We start from the raw sequence: 19,601 nt of genomic DNA on the forward strand, positions 1-19,601 counted from the left end.
TTCTGGTAAGGGTGACTCAAAAAAAAAAGTTGTCTCCCATAAAAATCGCAAAACAGTGTGACAATGTATGTCATACTGTGATATGATAGGAGGACCTCAGGCTTCATCAATTATAGCTCTATAAAGCTCTGCCCATTAAAGAATACACATGCTTGGTCAGTAATATCAGAACAGAGTACAGGGCTGTACATGCATGAGTGTGGTTGTCTGTAAAAGATGTATGACTGCACATTCAGAGTGTTATTTTGGGGTTTATTTATGGGAGTCTGCAGAGCAGAGGAAAATACTGTTCTCTGTGAAATGCTAGGAAGTCCAGAGGTTCCTCTTTTGACTAAGAAAGGGGATATTACTATTGGAGGAGCGTTTTCTATCCATAGCCAAATCTCAAAGCCTTCGTTCTCCCTGACTCATACTCCAGAACCTCTCACATGCTCCAGGTTTGTCTTTTTTCCCTTTGCAGGGTTCATGACTTGAAGAACTTTACATTACACTTTTTAAAACACTTTTTTTACTCTTTTCAGGATAAATTTGAGAGAATTTCGTTTTGCCCAAACAATGATTTTTGCAGTAGAAGAGATTAACAATAGCAGCACTTTACTGCCTAATATTTCAGTTGGTTATAAGATATTTGACAGCTGTGGTTCAACACTGCCTTCAACACGTGCAGTGATGGGTTTACTAAATGGACAGGAAAGGACAGCAGAGAAAACCTGCAGCAGTCATTCATCTGTTCATGTTATCATTGGAGCTTCTGAGTCTTCCTCAACCATTGTGATGCTACAAATTTGTGGGACCTTCCAAATACCAGTAGTAAGTATTTATAATATTTGTGTCAATTTTTTATAATGTAACTGTCTCCAAAAATTGAAGTCTAGTAACTTTTTTGGTCACGTACAGGTTTATGTGAATCTTAGATTTAAGGCTTCCAAGCTTTACATTAGATTTAGTTACAAGCCAGAAACAACATTTTGTTTGGTCTCTGAAGACCCAACTGTAAATCTCTTCCCACTTCAATTTGTTTTTGTTTTTCTCTTTTACTTCATTTCAGATCAGCCATTTTGCCACATGTGCTTGTCTGAGTAACAGAAAGGATTACCCTTCATTCTTCAGAACTATCCCCAGTGATTACTATCAGAGCAGGGCCCTGGCAAAACTGGTAAAATATTTTGGATGGACATGGGTTGGGGCAGTCAGAAGTGACAATGATTATGGCAACAATGGGATGGCAACTTTTATCACAGCAGCAAGTCAGGAAGGGGTTTGTGTTGAATATTCAGAGGCCATTTCAAGGACTGACTCTAGTGAGGAGGTTGCAAGGGTGATTGAAGTGATTCGTAGTGGCAGTGCAAGAGTTTTGATTGCCTTTCTTGCCCAGGGTGAGATGGACATTTTGCTGGAGGAAGCTCTGAAGCAGAACTTGACTGGGTTGCAGTGGGTGGGCAGTGAATCGTGGATAACAGCAAGTCATTTGACTACTAAGAGGTACTCTGGCATACTGACAGGGTCTCTGGGCTTCACCATCAGAAAGGCAAAGATTGCAGGCCTGCGAGAATTTCTTTTACAGGTTAACCCAAGTCAGGATCCTCAGAATAGTTTGCTAAGAGAGTTCTGGGAAACGGTTTTTGGCTGCAGTTTTCAATCTAGGCTGCCTGGTCAGATTCAGTGCTCTGGCTCTGAGAAGTTAGAGGACATAAACAATCCTTTTACAGATGTATCACAACTAAGGATATCTAACAATGTGTACAAGGCTGTGTATGCCATAGCTCATGCTATGCATAACTTGTTAAATTGTGGTCAAAGTGCTAAAGCCATGAATCAGTCATGTATATGGAAGGATCATTTAGAGCCAAAAAAGGTAAGACATTACCTTACAAAATCGTAGAAAATTATTTATTTGATCTAGAATGCTATATATGCTAAGTTACCAACCCTCGTTTTGGATTGGTAGATTGTGAAACACCTCCAAGATGTGAATTTCACTCTTCAGTCGGGAGAAAAAGTATATTTTGATGAAAATGGAGACCCTTCAGCAATGTATGAACTTGTGAACTGGCAGAGAAACCAAGCAGGAGATATAATTTTCGTGGCTGTAGGGAGCTATGATGCTTCACTACCAAATGAAATTCAGCTTGCCATAAATGGAATCAATATAACATGGGTTTCTGAATCCCAAATGGTAAGTCTATTTGAGAGCAGGGAATATTTATTTAATACTTATTTTTGCAAGTTGATTAAAATTATGCAGAAACAAAATATGAAATAAATTGTAGTTACTTGTTCAAAACTCTGTTAATGAGAAATACAAGTAACACTTTTTTATTAATAAAAACTGACATTCATAAAGTTGTTTAATATTGAACTTTAGCAAATAAAAACAATCTCTCCCACATACACAGATATGTATAATCCTAAATTTTCAATTGTAACAATGTTAACATAACAGCTTCAGAACTATTTTTATGTTAATTTTCCCCTCTGATGCAGAATAATGAGTAAAATAATGGTCTGAAGGTTAAATGCATGTTTGTATGTTTTTCTTTGTTCAATTTATTTCACATTAATAATATTGAAGAATCTAAATTAAGTATGTGGATTACAAGAGGAACAAACTGTGACCTTTGAGTTGTGGTGTTGTTACAGAAGCCATTGTCTGTCTGCAGTGAGAGCTGTCCACCAGGTTTCCGCCAGGCTGCAATTAAAGGCAAACCCATCTGCTGTTTCTCCTGTATTGCCTGTGCTGCTGGAGAGATTAGCAACACAAACAGTGTGTAGAAAATTTCCTGTCATTTTTACTATGTAAAAAAGTGATAATAAGTTGATACATCACTAGGAAGTGTTTATGTCAGCATTAGGTCTATCAAAATACTTTTTTATGTTTGACACTTTCTATTCAGATTCTGCAGTGTGTTTACCATGTCCGCTGGAGTGCTGGTCGAATGAAGATCGCAGTCAATGTGTTCCAAAGGTGATTGAGTTCCTGTCTTTTGGAGAAACTATGGGGGGCCTACTCGCCGCTTTCTCATTGTTTGGAGCAAGTTTAACATTGGCAGTGTCATGTGTTTTCTTTCGGCTTCGTCACACACCTCTTGTCAAAGCCAGTAATTCTGAACTGAGCTTCCTGCTGCTCTTCTCCTTAACTCTGTGTTTCTTGTGTTCTCTGACCTTCATTGGCCAGCCTACTGAGTGGTCATGCATGCTACGCCACACAGCTTTTGGCGCAAGCTTTGCCTTGTGTATGTCATGCATTTTGGCTAAAACTATAACAGTGGTGATTGCCTTTAAGGCTACAAGGCCAGCAAAAACAGTTCCTCAGTGTTCTGCTGCACTTCAGAGAACAAGTGTGCTCAGCTGTACTTTACTCCAGCTGCTGATTTGTGTGCTGTGGTTAATTTTTGCTCCACCATTCCCCTACAAAAACACAGTCCATGCCACTGAAAAGATTATACTAGAGTGTAATTTAGGTTCACCTTTAGGATTCTGGGCTGTTTTAGGATATATAGGACTTCTCAGTTTGCTATGCTTTATCCTTGCTTTTCTGTCTCGAAAGCTGCCTGATAATTTTAATGAGGCCAAATTCATCACCTTCAGTATGTTGATATTCTGTGCAGTCTGGGTCACTTTTATCCCAGCATATGTCAGTTCTCCTGGTAAATTTACTGTAGCTGTAGAGATATTTGCTATTCTGGCCTCAAGCTTTGGGTTATTTTTCAGTATATTTGCTCCAAAATGTTATATTTTATTAGTGAAACCCGAAAGAAATACAAAAAGACATATGATGGGGAGAAACCATTAAAAAATAACAAATGCACGATCGTATGCTTACTCCATCTTTAAGATTTGTTTATTTTAATTTGTATACAATCATTAATCAATTTATTACTTTATATATTGGTCCTGTAAACCAGTAATTCAAATATGTATTGCGTTTGTTTATATTTTACTCTTTAGTAAGATGTTAAAATGTGAACCACAGATGGAATATGTAATAAACAATAATAACTTAGTATAAGGAGTGGTTATGTTGAATGCAAAGATATTACTTTCTTAGGAGGCCCTCTAAGCCCATTAACATGCCTATTCACTGGTCAGTCACAGCAGAAGCAATATCATTGGTATAGACAAAGACAATATTCACAGCTGTCACCCATAAGTCCCTGTGGCTTTGTGACATAAAAGTCATATTAAAAGCAGTGTTGAGGAGGCTTATCTTTGAGCATTTGTTAGGAAGCATTCAGCTGAGGAACTATGCTGCTGATAGCCAACCTACTACTTCTTTCCTGTCTGGCTGTGAAAGAAGGGAAGCCTGTGTGTCAGACCTATGGGACAAAAGAACTGTCTCAGTTTTCTAAGGAGGGAGAAATCAACATTGGAGGAATTTTTTCTTTCCATCAGAACCCCATCACTGTTTATCCAACTTTTGAAGTCAATCCAGGAAAAATCCAATGTGAAGGGTAAGACTGGGATGAAATAATATAGTCTATAAATCCTATTCCAATATGGGTTGTTTGTTTATATTTTAAATATAATCTTCCTCTTTGCTTTTTTCTGCTATGAAAACTTTGGTCCTTCTTCTTTGTCCAGACTGGACCCAGGAGAGTTTCAGTATGCATACACTATGATGTTTGCTATAGAAGAAATTAATAACAGCTCAGGGTTGCTGCCAGGAGTGACACTTGGTTATAGGATCTTTGATTCCTGCCCCAGTATACCTTTGTCTATTAGGGCATCACTAAACTTGATGAATAGATATGAAAGTGGAGCAGGGAGCTGTAACAAACTTTCCAACGTACATGCTGTCATAGGAGAAACCACATCCACCTCCACGATAGGCATTGCACGCACCATGGGACCATTCCATATACCTGTGGTGAGTGTTGGGGGCATGCATGCTCTATACACACATAAACTTCCTGAGATGCAATAATCTTCATTAAATGTCTTCAATGCTCAATATGACATTTAACCATGTTATTGTTTTCCAGATCAGTCATTCAGCTACTTGTGCATGTCTTAGCAACAGAAGAGACTATCCTTCTTTTTTTAGAACCATACCTAGTGACATTTACCAAAGCAAAGCATTAGCAAAGCTTGTGAAACATTTTGGCTGGACCTGGGTAGGAGCTATCAGAACTAATAATGATTATGGGAATGGTGGTATGGCCACTTTCTTGGAAGCAGCAGAACGGGAAGGTGTGTGTGTTGAGTACTCAGTGGCCATTTACCGAACTAATCCAAGGAAGTGGTTCTTAGATGTGGTAAATATTATAAAGAAATCCACCTCTAAGGTAATAGTGGCATTTGCTGATGGCACAGACCTTGACATACTTTTTAAAGAGCTTCATGCTCAGAACATGACAGGCCTGCAGTGGGTTGGGAGTGAAGGCTGGATCACATACCGTTATATTGCCTCTCCAGTAAAATACGCTGTGGTTCAGGGGGCAGTTGGCTTTGCAGCATTAAATGCTCACATTCCTGGACTGCAAGAGTTCCTAGCCAGTAGCAGGCCTTCCACCGTACCTGGGAATCAGGGCCTTGTGGAGTTGTGGGAGACAGTGTTCAGGTGCAACCTGTCTCCTCAAACAGAGACTCATGCTGAAGATCTGACAATAGCCTGCACTGGAAAGGAGTCTCTCCTGCATGTGAAGACACGTTTCACAGATGTGTCAGATGCCAGCCTGCTAAATAATGTGTACAAAGCTACGTATGCTGTTGCTCATGCTCTACATATGCTATTTACTTGCAAAGATGAAAGGGAGCCTTTTGAGAACAATACTTGTGCTGATACAGAAAATGTACAACCATGGCAGGTAAACATAAAAAGAAAGTACTGTGTCTAAATGCAAAATGTTATTTTTAATGAGTATTGTTACATAGTCAGATAACACTAGTGTTTGTCTATAGGTACTGCATTACCTAACCAAGGTCAATTTTACAACTAAGACTGGTGAAGAAGTGTTCTTTGATGAGTTAGGTGAACCTGTGGCACGTTATGCATTGGTGAACTGGCAGATGGATGAAAAAGGTTACATACTTTTTAAGACAATTGGTTACTATGATGCATCCCAGCCTGAGGGTCAGGAGTTTAAGATGAAAGCAGGTGTGAGAGCCATCTGGGCAGGAGAGAATTTCGAGGTAAAACAACACCGATAATACTGTTGTTTATTATCTGTGTTTCTAACCCTAAAGTTCTGACGCTTGATCTTTTACAATCACACTAAATGTATACAATTGTAAATCTGGAAGTAATTTGTTTTTAATATTGTCACTATAATGCAGGTGCCAAGGTCTGTTTGCAGTAAGAGTTGTTTGCCTGGGACCCGTCAGGCTTTTGTTAAGGGCAAGCCAATCTGCTGTTTTGATTGCATCACCTGCGCTGATGGGGAGTTCAGCAACACTACAAGTGAGACAGCTGGATTTCTAGCCTTTACTCTTGTGCTCATTGTGTTTCTGTTGGGCAAAATCACTGCAAGCACTTTACTGGTCTATTTAAAGATGTATGTGCTGTACATCATGAAGATATTTATGTTTTCAGATGCAGTGAAATGTGACAAATGCCCTCCTGAATTCAAGTCCAATGAAGAGAAAAATAATTGTGAAATGAAAGCTATTGAGTTCCTCACGTTCACAGAATTATTGGGTATACTGTTGGTGTCCTTTTCTCTCTTTGGTGCGTGCATCTCAATGACGGTAGCCCTAATATTTTTCCAATACAGACACACTCCTATTGTCAGAGCAAACAACTCTGAGCTCAGCTTTTTGCTGCTCTTCTCCTTGACTCTGTGTTTCCTGTGTTCTGTGACCTTCATCGGCCAGCCCTCCGAATGGTCCTGCATGCTTCGACACACAGCATTTGGCATAACTTTTGTGCTCTGCATCTCTTGTATGCTGGGGAAAACGATAGTGGTTGTAATGGCATTCAAGGCTACACTTCCAGGCAGTAATGTTAAGAAGTGGTTTGGACCTGTACAGCAAAGACTGAGTGTTCTAGCATTCACTCTTATACAGATTTTGATTTGCATAGTTTGGTTAGCAATAAACCCACCATTCCCCTACAAAAATATGAACTACTACAAAGATAAAATTATACTTGAATGTGCCCTGGGATCACCTCTAGGGTTCTGGACTGTGTTAGGATACATAGGGCTGCTGGCTATGTTATGTTTTGTACTTGCTTTTTTAGCTCGAAAGCTGCCTGATAATTTCAATGAAGCTAAATTTATCACTTTCAGCATGTTGATATTCTGTGCAGTGTGGTTAACCTTTATACCTGCTTATGTCAGCTCTCCTGGGAAATTCACAGTTGCTGTGGAAATATTTGCTATTCTGGCCTCAAGCTATGGAATGTTATTTTGCATTTTTTTGCCAAATTGTTACATTATTTTATTAAAACCTGAAAACAATACAAAGAAACACCTGATGAGTAAAGGGACCTCAAGAACGATCTGAGAGGTTGCTAAAAAAATTGAATCTGTCCTTTCTATAGTTTAAATATTGTTCAAATAATTCAAAACCCACTGACATCTAAGAAAACACAGCAATTAATTCTTTCAAAAACAAATGCTGGTTCACTACATGAAAGAAGGAAAGAAAGAAGCAAATAACTATAGTCCTTCCTACAAGCTCTATATCATATATTAAATATTCCCAACAAAATCTGTAATTTCTTTTCCATGTAAAAAGTTCCGTTGATTTTTTTTTTTACATTTTTCTTCCCTAAATTAATATTTGTACAAATAAAGTTTTGATAAATTCTGAATGTTCCATTGTGTTATTTTGCGCACCCATAAAAAGTGAATAATGACAGACTCCAAGACTTTGTATGTATCAGAATTCCATTCAATTCAAGTCAGTTTTATTTATATAGTGCCGAATCACAACAACAGTCACTTCATGGTACTTTATATAATATAATGTAAAGACCCTGCAATAATGGAGAAAAAACCCCAACAATTCAACAACTACCTGGTGACAGTGATAAGGAAAAAACACTCTTTAACAAACAACCCGTGGAAGAGAGCCAGATATTCATTATAACTATTGATTAAATGCAGAGTGGTGTATAAACACATAGTGAGTGAAAAAAGGTGTGTGCAGAAAAAACACTACATGCATCATGAGAAAGCCACCAGGAGCCGAGGTTTATTTCCTTACTGTGGTGAGTTCTGAAACATGACTATCACTCTTTCAATAAACTATCCCACTGCAGATTATCAGTTAGCTCTTTAACAACTAATCTTTTTTAAATAATTGAAAAAAGGAAGGCTTGAGATTGGCATTCAATTAGTTCAAATGATCGCGTGATGACATTTAAAGTAATAGTTTAATTACTGCCCTGAAAAATGACTAGGGCATATAGCCCATTAATAGAGATAGACTGATCATATTTAAGATTGAAGCATTAAGTAGTGGTAAGATTTCTGTGAGCAGTCTTGTAGGAATAGGGTCCAATAGAAATCTTGATGGTTTATTACAAAAGTTGTATTGATCAACAACTACTGATCAAAGACCATTGATCAAAGACCAATGATCAATGGCCATGAGTACAATTCACAGAGAGTTGATTCAGAGATGGTCTTTCCCTTTTCACGTAAATGGCCTCCCTTGACTTCCCGCTCAAACCAGCGTTCTTCCCTGTCCAGGATCAAATCCCTTTTATTGTCATTTCACATTACTGGCACACTGTACATGTGAGTGAAATTCTTGTGTGCAAACTTCACAAGGAACAGTGGTGTGCAAAATACAAGAAACATAAGAAACAAAGCAAATTATAAGAATTGAGAATTATAAGAATAATACTAAGCAAGCCTACCGTATACTTACCGTTAGAGATTGACAAGGTACAATGCACATGCTATGGCAAGGGGTAGCCACGATGACAGGTCAGGGGGAAGACATCATCAGTGCAAAAGGAACTGACTTGAAAGATAGGATGATGGAGTCGGAACAATACTGGAAGAACATATGGGAGAAGGACGCAACTTAAAATACGCTCAGTGGCTAGGGGATCTCAGACAGGGACCAGTAACCATCACAGTGGGAGATATCCTAGACAGGGTCTCCAGTATGAAGAGTTGGACAACACCAGGGCCTGACATGGTTCACGCTTAGTGGCGGAAGAAGCTGACTGCACTCCATGACCGTCTGGCAGCACAAATGAACAAGCAGCCTGTTGATGAGAGACACCCAGAAAGCCAAAACCGAAGGGTGGACAGTCCGAATCCTCAAGGACCCCCAGAAGGGGCCGGTCCCATCCTACTACCGGCCAATAACCTGCCTCAGCACCACATGGAAGCTTCTTGCACCCATCATAGCGGCTAAGATGAACTGGCACATGACCTGAAAGATAGGATCATGAGTGGGGCACAGAAAGGGATTGGCAAGAACACCAGAGGCGCAAAACACCACCTAATGGTAGACTGAGCAGTCAGCCGAGACTGCAAGACTTGGCTGACCAACAGTGCACTGCCTGGATTGATTACAAGAAGGCCTATGGCTCAGTGCCCCACACCTGGATCTTGCCTAGACCTATACAAGATCAACAGGACCCTAAGAGCCTTCATCAGGAACTCAATGGGGATGTGGCGGACAACACTAGAGGCCAACTTCCAGCCCATAGCACAAGTCACTATCAAGTGTGGGATCTACCAAGGAGATGCTCTGTCCCCACTGCTGTTCTGCATAGGCCTGAACCCTCTCAGTGAGATCATTAACAAAACTGGCTACGGATACCGACTCCAGAATGGACCAGTTTTCAGCCACCTGCTGTACAAGGATGATATCAAGCTATATGCCAAGAGTGAACGAGACATCGATTCACTGATCCACACCAACAAGATATACAGCAATGACATTGGAATGCACAGCCACTTCGGACCAGAGAAGTGTAGTCGGATGATAACGAAGAGAGGGAAGGTAGTCAGACCTGAGGGGATCAAACTACCAGAATGCAACATTGCAGACATAGAGGGTAGCTACAAGTACCTGGGGATCCCACAGGCAAATGGGAACTATGAAGAGGCCACTAGGAAAGCTGAAACCACCCAGTACCTTTAGAGGGTCAGGCAATAATACTAAGCAAGCCTACAGTATACTTACCGTTAGTTATGAAGAGTCAGCTGAACGGTAAGAACAAGATCTGGGCTAACACCTATGTGCCTGTGATCAGGTACCCTCTTTGGATAATAAGCTGGCCAAAGGAGGAGATAGAAGCCACTGACATCAAGACCAGGACACTTCTGACCATGCAAGTCCAGCACCCTGAGGCTCTACGCTAAGCGGAAGGAAGGAAGCCGGGGACTGGTGAGTGTCAGCACCACAGTCCAGGATGAGGCAACAAACATCCATGGTGTGTTGTAGCATCCTGATGACACCCAGTTTGTGCTCCAGTGGATGATGAGAGTCAAACCTTAAAATATATATAATACTGATTCACATGCATAGGTTTATGGTACTGATCAGCTTTTAAATGCCCCCCACTACTGATGGAAATCTCACAGTCTAAGAAGGCTAACCCACCACTTTTCATATCCTCCCTGGTGAATTTGATGTGTTGGTCCACCAAGTTAATGTGATCCGTGAATTGTGGTGCGTCCTGAGATTTGATTTTCACCCAGGTGTCATCCACATACCTGAGCCAATGACTTAGTGGTGTTCGAGGGTAGGATAACAAAGCCCTCTTTTCCACTTCTTCCACGTACAAATTGGGCACAATAGGTGAAACTGGGGAACCTATAGCACACCCATATTTCTGTTTATAAGATTGGGGAAACCTGCAGTCAGCTGAGACTGAAGTCACTTGGATAACTGAAAACATCCAGATGAACAGAAACAACCTTTTGGGATTACAAAATTGAATGAATCAAGCTGAGATTGAGACTAAATAGGTATCAACTGAATTAAACCGAACTGAACAGCTTCACTCCTCATAAGCTGTATAAACCAGAATAAAAACGTCTGATTTTTTTCTTCCTGTTTGCCTATTGTACAAATAATTGAAAAACCAATTGAAAATGTTGAAGTAAAAGGAAAGGAAATCATATGGCTAACTTTATCAGGCTCACAAAAGTCTGATTTTCTTGAATCTACATGGAACTATTGAAATGATAAATATTATATTGCATCTGAATCAATGAAATTTGAAAACAATGAATTTATGGGCATGGTAATACAGAGAGGACATTTACAATTATTCAGTAGTGTTTTGCAGGGCCACTCCTCTGGCCCCACCTTTTGTTCCACATAGAAGAAGCATGATGGTTCTGTTATTCATTTTTGCTGCTTCAAAATGTATAAATAAAGTCTGCATGTTTCACTTAGACTAGGTTACTTGCAATGCCACCCAGTGGTTTATTTTTTACAGACAGCATGTCATTTACACAGAAGTGGCCAGAACAGGGGTGGGCACTTTTCCAACTGTTATTGGTGGCATCTTTCTCTCAGGCAAAAGAACCTGTGTGCATACGAAGAGGGGATACTGAGAATCCCCAGTTATCTAGGGATGGGGACATTATACTTGGGGGGATGTTCTCTTTTCACAGTAGCTGGAATGACAGAAAGGATACCTACATGCAGAAACCACTGCCACTTCAATGCACGAGGTAAATAACAAAATAAAAATAAATTTAAAATACATAAATGATCTAAGACATAAAAAAAAATTCATCCTTTTATTTCTTGCTTTTATCTTGTTTTTCTATATTCATATAACTGACTGATTTTGGTATTTTATGTGTTAGTAATCTATTGTCTTTATGTCAACTTTTTCATTTTTTCAATGAAGTTTGAATTTCAGGGAATTTCAGGTCGCCCAGGCTATGCTTTTTGCCATTGAGGAGATTAATAACAGTACAGACCTACTGCCAGGAGTCTCTCTGGGCTATAAAATGTATGATACTTGTGGTTCCATTGCCCAAAGCATAAAAGTTGCACTAGCCTTGATGAATGGTAATCAAATTATTTTCACAGCACCTGAGGCCCCTTGTACCAAACCAGCACAAGTGCAGGCTATAATGGGAGAGACTTCTTCCTCTCCTTGCATGGCAATAGCTACCGTAATTGGGCCATTTTATATTCCAATGGTGGGTAGGATAGCTAAAAATATTTTTTTCTGGAAACACAAATGTGATTCTTTAAAAGTTCTGCTTTCTTTGTATTTTTTCCATTTTAGATAGGCCTCTTTGCAGGGATATAATGTGCTTAACACCGTGAAAACTGAAATTAAATGTTGATGTGTGCAACATTTTTATTTTTATTTTTAATGGTCAGTGTGACTATAATATCTCTTTCTTTTCTTTTTTTTCTTTTTGCTTAGATGAGTCACTTTGCCACATGTGCTTGTCTCAGTGACAAAACCAAGTACCCATCCTTCCTCAGAACAATACCCAGTGACTACTACCAGAGCAGAGCCCTGGTCTATTTAGTAAAGTACTTTGGATGGACTTGGGTTGGCGCCATTCGAACCAATGATGATTATGGAAATAAAGGCATGGCAACATTCACAGAAACTGCACAGCAGCTGGGCATCTGTCTGGAATATTCTGTATCTTTTTTTAGGACAGATCCATATGAAAAAATTCAAAAGATCATTGACATTATAAAAGCTTCAACCTCCAAGGTGATTGTTGGCTTTCTGTCCCACTTTGATATGGATGTGCTATTACATGAGTTTTCTCTCAACAATCTGACTGGGTATCAGTGGATAGGCAGTGAGTCTTGGATATTTGATTCTCAAACCGCAGAAATGGATATACATCACATACTGGATGGTGCCATTGGTCTTTCCATTCCCAAGTCACATGTCAGTGGCCTAAAGGAGTTCATGCTGAATGTGAAACTTCTTAATTCATCTAATGATTTGTTTACTGAGTTCTGGGAGGCATTGTTTAACTGTAAGTTCAAGGAGTTGAAGTCAACAGCAGAAAATCCAAGAGAGTGTACCGGACATGAAGATCTTATTGGAGTTAAAAACAGTTTCACTGATATGTCACTCATGCCTATCTTTAACAATGTATATAAAGGAGTTTATGCAGTGGCCCATGCCCTTCACAATATCCTTAATTGTAATAAAACATGTGAGAAAAATGTGCAGCTAGATCCATTAATGGTGAGCCTATCTACAATTATATTGTTCAAATCGAGTTACAAGAAGAATTGTTTAAATTTGAAGACAACATATGTTGATCATGTCATTAAGCCAGTGGATCTATTAAATGTCCTTCAGTATATTAACTGCCTTATTACATATGTTTTTAGATTTTGCAGCGCATTCTAAAAATTTACTTCAAAACAAAAGAAGGAGATGAGGTTTACTTTGATGAGAATGGAGATCCAGCAGCAAAGTATGAAATTATAAACTGGCAGCCAAGAAAAAACGGCATTGTGGAGTTTGTGACAGTTGGTCTTTATGATGCATCACTTCCTCCAGGCAAACAGCTGACTCTGCAAAATAACTCTTTAATCTGGGCAAGAAACTCAAAGCAGGTGAGTGATCAATAAACAATGAATACAAATAATAAGCTTATTAGGAATAAAGAATTAATTATAACCAGGTATTATTATTTTAAAACATTTGAATTTCATGCATATAAAATTAAGAAATGATTGTAAAAATCATCATACATGCAGTTTATCCATGGTTATTATTTTATAATATTTATTCATACAGGTGCCTGTGTCAGTTTGCAGTGAGAAATGTCCCCCAGGAACACGCAAGGTTCTCCAGAAAGGAAGGCCTGTTTGCTGCTATGACTGTATAAGATGTGCAGAGGGAGAGATAAGCAACATTACAGGTGTGGTAATATTTCAATAAAAACTTTAGAACTTTAATGAATTACAAGCAATATTACTGTTCATGTTCCAGCATATTTTTTCATTCTTTCGCAACATTGAGGAAACTCCTTAGAAATGTTAATAATTATGCTCTTTTTTTCTATACATAAAGCAAATGAAGAGTGAAATATGGGGCTGTTTCAGCCTACTGTGAATAATATGAGCACACTCCCTGCTTCAAAACCTGCCGTATCTATCATAACTTTCGCTGTTGTTCCAGCACCAGTTGCTTTATACCACAGCATGTAATTTCTTGTTGCTGCAGTTTGTTCAGAATCAGTGTCAGTTTTATTGAAAAATGACCAACGATGTTTGAAGTTACTTATTTAACATTTCTCATATTGACTGTGCAAAAGCATTGTCAACACATTTTTTCTCATCTTCTCATTGTGTAGCATTAGCAGTAGCCTGACCAATGTAGAGTAATAGTGTGCTAGTGAGTATAATATGCTGTACAGTAGATTCAAATGCATAAATCTAATAAATCTCCAGAATTCTAACATTGTATTAACATTAATTTGCAGATTCTGTTACCTGTTTGAGATGTCCCCCTGAATTTTGGTCAAATGAAAGAAGAGACACGTGCATAAAGAAGGAAGCAGTGTTTCTGTCATATGAAGAAATTATGGGAGCACTCCTGACTGCTGCATCTTTATTTGGAACATGCATGACTACCGGTGTGGCATTAATATTCTTCAAATACAGGAAAACTCCTATTGTGAGGGCAAACAATTCTGAGCTGAGCTTCCTGCTGCTCTTCTCTTTGACATTGTGTTTCCTGTGTTCTCTGACATTCATTGGTCAGCCCTCTGAATGGTCTTGCATGCTGCGACATGTAGCTTTTGGGATCACCTTTGTGCTCTGCATCTCTTGTATTCTAGGGAAAACAATGGTTGTTTTGATGGCTTTCCGGGCAACGCGTCCAGGTAGTAATGTTCAGAAATGGTTTGGACCTACACAGCAGAGACTCTGTGTTACAAGTTTTACTCTTATACAAGTTATCATATGTATCATTTGGTTAACAGTTTCACCTCCTTTTCCATTTAAGAATTTTAAGGAATTTAAAGACAAGATCACCTTAGAGTGTGCTCTGGGCACATCTGTGGGCTACTGGGCTGTGCTTGGCTACATAGGACTTTTGTCTGTCTTATGTTTCATTTTTGCTTTTCTAGCTCGAAAACTGCCTGATAATTTCAATGAAGCCAAGTTTATCACCTTTAGCATGCTAATATTCTGTGCAGTGTGGATCACATTTATTCCAGCATATGTCAGCTCTCCGGGGAAGTTCAGTGTTGCTGTAGAAATATTTGCTATTCTTGCCTCCAGCTTTGGACTACTGATTTGCATTTTTTTTCCAAAGTGTTATATCATCTTACTGAAACCAGAAAGGAACACGAAAAAGAACATGATGGGGAAGGGTGCTTCACGATCGCCATCATGAAAATAAATAAATATTTATTTTGTTTGTGTGTGTGTGTGTGTGTGTGTGTGTGTGTGTGTGTGTGTGTGTGTGTGTGTGTGCTTCTGTGCTGGGTTTGTTTGTACCAGCAGAGAATGCAAAAATGCAAACATAACACACTGCTCAGACATGCTTGGTCAGAATGACTAAGCAAATATTTTAACAATGTCAGACCATATTATGATTGACAAACAGAGAGTTTTGAAGAGAAAAAGTGACAAAAAGTATTCCTTTGTACATGAATTAAAAGGAGATCATGTTGAAATTGAGCTAATGGTAAATCTGACTGAAGATAAATAGCATAAATTGAACGAGACATGAAGTGAGAATATTAATATGTAACTGAACATTCACATGTGATGGAATTATTGACTTTTCTTATTAAAGTAGGAAATAGAAAAGAAAAAAATGTGATGAATTCATAATAATGAAGTAACCTTTGTCCTCATTAAAAGCGGGTGAAAATTCAGAGACTGACATTGACTGATTGTATGTCAGAATCTGTGATTGGATGTCTAGAGAGAGGGAGAGAGAAACAAGATAAGATAAACTTTATTACTCCCACGTGTGGGACATTTGTTAAGGAGGGGAGTGAGGGGTATGCAAATTGACAAATGAGTATAAAAGGGGTACCTGGGAACATTTGGAGCTGTGTCTTCCTCTAGTTCTTGCGATGAGCAGACAACATCATCTGAAGATTCAGTCTGTGGACTCACTAATTTGATTTATAATTTTTGACTTTTTTCTGCTCATTTTTGTTGTGTTAGAGTATACATTCAAGAGGATTTGCATTTCCATTGTTTCCTACTGGACTTGGCTCCTTTCCTAATGGATTATACTTACACTGAAGAGATAATATTAATATTAATATTCAATTAATATTATTTGAATTGGCTTTTGCATTGCTCCTGCTAAATTGCTTTAATAAAAATATCCTACATTTAAAAAGTAAATTGCGAACATTTCCTTTTTAACCCACTGTGAAACAGTAATATTAAAAATCTGAGTATTAATCTACATTAGTATAAATACTACAGGTTACTCCAGCCTTTTAAAAGTAACAGACCCCTGGGGCAAACTGTTCAGACCACTAAACAAACTCAGCCATATTCCAAGAGCATTGATCTAGATGGAGACAATGGAGTTGGTGCAGAAGGCTATGTAGTCAGTGATACACTCATTAAGTCCACTGATGTCCTCACCGTTGGGTTCACAGAGTGTCTCCAAGTCTGTCATCTCAAAAACCGCCCTGTAGTTCTGCTAAAGCCTCTCCCGACCACCTCCTAATACTCCTAGTAGTCACAGGCTCCTTCTTCACAATAAGCACATAGCGGTGGATATGGTGATCACCTGACCTACCCAGTAGGGGGAAGAACTGCATGCGTCCTTGACGTTAGCATACAGTAGGTCCAAATTCCTCTCCCTCTTGGTGGGACAAACCACATAGTGTGTAAGTTGGCAGTGTAGCACCCTAGGGGACATGGTTGAACTCACCAAAGATAGCAATGAAGGCACTCGGGTGCTGAGGCTACGTTCACACTGGCCCGGATAGATTTGAAAATGGCGTTTTCATCTGAAAACGCTCCGTGTACACACTATTGTTTTCAGTGGTTTTCACAGAGTTGTGTGTCCACATTGAAACAGCCGAAAACACTTACCTTCCAGTAATGCACATGCATGAAACGCATTTATTCTGCCGCTTATTTACTTTCCGGCTCTTTAAAATGTCGCGGCAGAATGCTGAGGAAAAGCACTGAGTTTTTTAAATAGACTAACAATGAGGTGTAGTTGTTGCTGTGAGTAACACATAAGTACAAAGTTGCAAAAGCGAGTGAGAATTAAAGAATCTGAAGAAAAGCTATCAGCAGCATGTACAGACTGATATTAATCTTTAATAGGGCTGTCAAAGTTCATAGCAAACAAAACAACTGCTGTATAATGCCCTCCGCTAACTTAGTTTAATTGGTCACATGTATGCATCATATGACTAACATGCGTCATCATTTTAGAAAGTCTGCGTTTTTGCTGTCCACACTGCGACGCGAAAGCACTGTTTCCAATTGTATGCGTTATCCAGAGCGTTTTCAACACGCTGCATTTTCCATGAGCGAAAATGCCATCTCAGTGTGGCTGAGAGGCCAAAACGGAGAGAAAATGATTAGTGTGGACATAGCCTGAGTCTGTAACCGGGCTATAGCAGAGTGGATAATCTCACATACAGCTGTGGGGTTAGCAGAGGGAGAAACATAAAGAGCCACCAAGATTACTGGGTAAATTCCCTGGACAATTAATATGGCCTGAGTCCAACAGTGCACAGTTCAGTTTCCGGGCAACAAATCCGTTCTTTGATTTTTATTTGAGCAGGGTTACACCACCGATTGTTAACAACAATGGCAAGCCCCTCTCTGTTCTGCTTACTGCTCGCAGTGCTGTCCAGTTGGCCTGAACAGTGTGGAAGCCTTTCATAGATGCACTGTCATTGGGTGCATCCATGATTCAGTGAAGCCTATCAAGCTACACTCCCAATATCCCCTCTGACTCCATGCTACCACTGTTAGCATGTCCATCTTATTTGCTAGCAACCGAACATTCCCTATTATAATAAACTCCCAACTCTTGATCGTGGCTCAAGAGTTGGGAGTTTGCCTTGAATTGGAAGGTTGCCGGTTCGAGCCCCGGCTTGGACAGTCTTGGTCGTTGTGTCCTTGGGCAAGACACTTGACCCGTTGCCTGCTGGTGGTGGTCAGAGGGCCTGATGGTGCCAGTGTCCCGCAGCCTCTGTCAGTGCGCCCCAGGGTGGCTGTGGCTACTATGTAGCTTGCCATCACCAGTGTGTGAATGGGTGGGTGACTGGATGTGTAAAGTGCTTTGGGGTCCTTAGGGACTAGTAAAGCGCTGTACAAATACAGGCCATTTACCATTTACACAGAAATTCAAGCCTGGAACTTATAGCTCATCAAGGTCTTCAAGTCTTTAAGACATTACTACAGTTTAACTAACTGGCGTGTGTCATCTTGCTCCATAGTTAGACAGAGCTAGGTATCATCTGCATAGCAATGCCTTAAAATGATACTGTCCAATGGAAGCATGCATAATATAAATAGAATTTTTCATAGCATGAAATCCTGTGGAACTCCATAATTTACTTCAGAGTGTAAAAAAGTCACCACATTTATAAAAACAAAATGGAGTCTATTAGATAGACATGATTCAAACCACTCCCATGCTGTACATTTAATTCCTACGGCATACTCTAATCTTTGTAATAAATACTGTGATCAACAGCATCGAGCGCTAAACTGAGATCTAGCAAGACAGCGGTGCTGCAACAGTTTCTGGGAGGTCTGGCTGCGCCGCCTCAGCCTCCCCCACTGTTGGTGATGCTTGACCAGATGGGTGATGGGGAGGATCCGCTGACATTCTTTGAGACATTCCAGGCCATGGTGCTTGCCTGCCGGTGGCCTAAGGAGGAGTGGGCTCCCAGGCTGCTGCCGCTGCTGCCAGGGGAGGCACAGATGGCGGCCTCCCCACAGGCCACAGGCCTCCCCACAGATGGCGGCCACAGACAGAGCGTCTTCGTCAATGTCTGCAGGGCAGTCCTAGATCGGCTCGGGCTCACCCCGAAGGACTACCGGAGGCAGTTTCGAGCAAGCTGGATGTCAGCGGGGGAGCGGCCATTCACTTGGGCTCGTCAGCTGGAGGAGGCGGCGGCGAGATGGCTGCGACCGGGGCCGACGGAGGAGGAGAGGTGTCTGCTGAACCTGGTGGTGTCTTTAGTTAAGACAGCTGGGTCATGTGATGGCTTTTAAAGTAATGGTTTAATCACTGCCCCCCAAAATGCCTGTGGTCTATAACCCATTAATGGAGATAGACTGATTATATTTAAGACTGGAACATTAACAAGTGGTAGGACTTCTTTGAGCAGTCTTGTAGGAATAAGGTCTTAAAATTTTTGATGGTTTGGAGAAGGTGATTTCTAAAGATAACCCAGAGAGATCAATTGCAGAGAAAGAGTATAAATAAATATCAACTGAACTGAATAGAACTGAATAGCTTCACTCCTCAAAAACTGTAGATGGCTGTTTTTCCTCACTGTACACAAACTGAAACGAGAATATAAACATGTCTGATTTTTTTTCTTCCTCTTTGCTTATTGTGCAAATATTGGAAAAACCGATTGAAAATACCACAGTGAAAGGAAAGGAGATCATATGGTTTCATTTATCAAATTAAAACATTTCCAAATATAATCTTAAAAGATAATAAAGGTTTTCTTGAATCTTCATGGACCTATTGCAGGGGTCTGCAACCTTTA

At 39.9% G+C, this 19,601-nt stretch overlaps 2 protein-coding genes and 1 pseudogene across 2 annotated transcripts; all 3 read left to right on the forward strand.

Moving 5' to 3' along the window:
• Positions 1-216: 216 nt before the first annotated feature.
• olfch1 (olfactory receptor C family, h1) lies at positions 217-3,793 on the forward strand. The gene is made up of 6 exons (XM_006795291.2): positions 217-437; positions 522-810; positions 1,049-1,855; positions 1,949-2,176; positions 2,641-2,764; positions 2,895-3,793. Exons 1-6 carry the CDS (start codon positions 217-219, stop codon positions 3,791-3,793), a joined length of 2,568 nt encoding a protein of 855 aa, XP_006795354.2.
• Positions 3,794-4,600: 807 nt separating this feature from the next.
• LOC102782744 (extracellular calcium-sensing receptor-like) lies at positions 4,601-7,446 on the forward strand (annotated as a pseudogene).
• A 3,972-nt stretch (positions 7,447-11,418) lies between these two features.
• LOC102782449 (extracellular calcium-sensing receptor-like) lies at positions 11,419-15,268 on the forward strand. Its single transcript, XM_087851641.1, has 6 exons — positions 11,419-11,597; positions 11,780-12,077; positions 12,311-13,102; positions 13,252-13,479; positions 13,664-13,787; positions 14,352-15,268. The coding sequence occupies exons 1-6, from the start codon at positions 11,521-11,523 to the stop codon at positions 15,266-15,268; spliced, it is 2,436 nt and encodes an 811-aa protein (XP_087707767.1). The 5' UTR covers positions 11,419-11,520.
• The last annotated feature ends 4,333 nt before the right edge of the window (positions 15,269-19,601 follow it).

Source organism: Neolamprologus brichardi, chromosome 14 (assembly GCF_056152115.1).
Source record: "Neolamprologus brichardi isolate AB-2024 chromosome 14, ASM5615211v1, whole genome shotgun sequence".
NCBI classification, from domain to species: Eukaryota; Metazoa; Chordata; class Actinopteri; order Cichliformes; family Cichlidae; genus Neolamprologus; species Neolamprologus brichardi.

Bases quoted from the DNA above. Each gene is read 5' to 3' on its own strand.
- olfch1 (XM_006795291.2), top strand. From the start codon at position 217: ATGTATGACTGCACATTCAGAGTGTTATTTTGGGGTTTATTTATGGGA. The intron at 811-1,048 runs GTAAGTATTTAT...ACTTCATTTCAG, and splicing joins GGACCTTCCAAATACCAGTA to ATCAGCCATTTTGCCACATG. The intron at 2,177-2,640 runs GTAAGTCTATTT...GTGTTGTTACAG, and splicing joins GGGTTTCTGAATCCCAAATG to AAGCCATTGTCTGTCTGCAG.
- LOC102782449 (XM_087851641.1), top strand. From the start codon at position 11,521: ATGTTCTCTTTTCACAGTAGCTGGAATGACAGAAAGGATACCTACATG. The intron at 12,078-12,310 runs GTGGGTAGGATA...CTTTTTGCTTAG, and splicing joins GGCCATTTTATATTCCAATG to ATGAGTCACTTTGCCACATG. The intron at 13,788-14,351 runs GTGTGGTAATAT...ATTAATTTGCAG, and splicing joins AGAGATAAGCAACATTACAG to ATTCTGTTACCTGTTTGAGA.